General features: G+C 46.6%; 1 protein-coding gene across 1 annotated transcript in view; it reads right to left on the minus strand.

Annotated features, from left to right (window-relative positions):
- Window positions 1-2,500, minus strand: part of hdac5 (histone deacetylase 5) — a 65,347-nt gene that overhangs the window by 21,805 nt on the left and 41,042 nt on the right. Inside the window, exon 8 of the mRNA XM_084448970.1 lies at window positions 2,138-2,250. Within this exon, the coding sequence (XP_084305096.1) occupies window positions 2,138-2,250 (113 nt within the window). The remainder of the gene's footprint in view (window positions 1-2,137; window positions 2,251-2,500) is intronic.

Here is a 2,500-nt window from a genome sequence, read left to right on the forward strand (position 1 = left end):
TGATTAGGCTGCGACATTGGAAATGCCTCTTCACACAAAAAAATGCTGCCAAAAAAGTTATTGATTTATTTGTCTCAACAGGGACAGTGCGTAATATAGAGTTCATTTGCGAAAACGCATCTCTTTGGATTTTTTAGCATTTCGCATTATATATTCATGTATTTCATTAGACTGATTTCTATTTTTATTATTAATCATAATTACAATATTTTTCCTATAAATCCTCTAAATATGCCATGGTGATGGCTGCTTCCTGGTTCTGGTGTAGTGGGGAGTCAATTGAGACACTTCATTTGGAGTGACACTCGGTGGTGCAGTGGAGGGGTAGGGGCCGGTTTGGGATTGGGCCAGTTTGGGATTGGGCCGTAGGCTCTCTCATTTTCTGCATGTCTTCCTGTCTGGGCATCTATTGTATTTGCAGCCCTCCTCCAGACTACTGATGCAGACCAGACTAGGAGAACTCAGAGCTGGTAGCAGACCAGAATAGGAGAACTCAGAGCTGGTAGCAGACCAGAATAGGAGAACTCAGAGCTGGTAGCAGACCGGACTAGGAGAACTCAGAGGTGGTAGCAGACCGGACTAGGAGAACTCAGAGGTGGTAGAAGACCGGACTAGGAGAACTCAGAGGTGGTAGAAGACCGGACTAGGAGAACTCAGAGGTGGAACCTGAGTGACCAGACTAAAGACTTTTGTGTTCTTACTGTATTAAGAACACAAAAGGGACAGAGCTGCAGGTGTTGTAGCTGTGAGGACCACGCTCTTCCTGCGGTCGCGGTGGTGCCAGTCATCATCATCACCGGACCCAGGGCCCATTATGGCTGAACCACTCCAACAGCTCTCCCTCTTCTCCTTCAACACTTCCATAACACCCTAACACTAACACTTCACTAACACTAACACTAACACTTCACTAACACTAACACTAACACTAACACTAACACTAACACTAACACTAACACTAACACTAACACTAACACTAACACTTCACTAACACTAACACGGACACTTCACTAACACTTCACTAACACTTCACTAACACTAACACTAACACTTCACTAACACTAACACTAACACTAACACTAACACTAACACTAACACTTCACTAACACTAACACTAACACTAACACTAACACTAACACTAACACTTCACTAACACTAACACGGACACTTCACTAACACTTCACTAACACTTCACTAACACTAACACTAACACTTCACTAACACTAACACTAACACTAACACTAACACTTCACTAACACTTCACTAACACTAACACTTCACTAACACTAACACTAACACTAACACTTCACTAACACTTCACTAACACTAACACTAACACTAACACTAACACTTCACTAACACTAACACTAACACTAACACTTACACTAACACTAACACTTACACTTACACTAACACTTCACTAACACTAACACTAACACTAACACTAACACTAACACTTCACTAACACTAACACTAACACTAACACTAACACTTACACTAACACTAACACTTCACTAACACTAACACTTCACTAACACTAACACTAACACTAACACTAACACTAACACTAACACTAACACTAACACTAACACTAACACTAACGCTTCACTAACACTTCACTAACACTTCACTAACACTAACACTTCACTAACACTAACACTTCCCTAACACTAACACTAACACTAACACTTCACTAACACTAACACTTCACTAACACCTATCATTCAACCGTCAGGAACCTTTTTCCTAACTAACTACAGACCGAGCTACTGTAAGGCACTTCAGCATGATGGAGACAAGAAGAGAAGGAGAGAGAGGTGTCGGCCTGCCTAACCTCCCTCCCTCCCTCCCTCCCTCCCTCCCTACCCCCTCCCTCCCTCATTCCATCCTCCCCTCCCTCCCTCCTTCCATCCTCCCCTCCCTCCCTCTCTCCCTCCATCCTCCCCTCCCTCCCTCCCTCCCTCCCTCCCTCCCTCCCTCCCTCCCTCCCTCCACCCTTCCATCCTCCCCTCCCTCCTTCCATCCTCCCCTCCCTCCCTCCCTCCCTCCATCCTTCCCTCCCTCCCTCCCTCCCTCCATCCTTCCACCCACCCCTCTCTGCCTCCCTCCCTTCTCCCCCCCCCCCCCCCAGGCTCACCTCAGCGTGGATGTTGGGTACTGATCCACCGGAGCCGTTCTCAGCGATGGCCGTGTTGGAGCTGTTGGGGGAACTGGGTCCAGAACCGGGGGCACTGCTGCACATAGACGACACTGCAGGGACAACACACACACACACACACACACACACACACACACACACACGCACACGCACACACACACACACACACACACGCACACACGCACACACACATGCACACATACACACGCACACACACACACACGTTAATTCAAACTAACATTCGGACAAGGACAACACACACACAGACCCATGAATCCAAACTAGCTTTCAGACACACACCCAGACTGAAACCTTTTTACATCACCCCCCCCCTTCTCAAAG

This window comes from Borostomias antarcticus, assembly GCF_949987555.1.
Source record: "Borostomias antarcticus genome assembly, chromosome: 14".
Lineage (NCBI taxonomy): Eukaryota > Metazoa > Chordata > Actinopteri > Stomiiformes > Stomiidae > Borostomias > Borostomias antarcticus.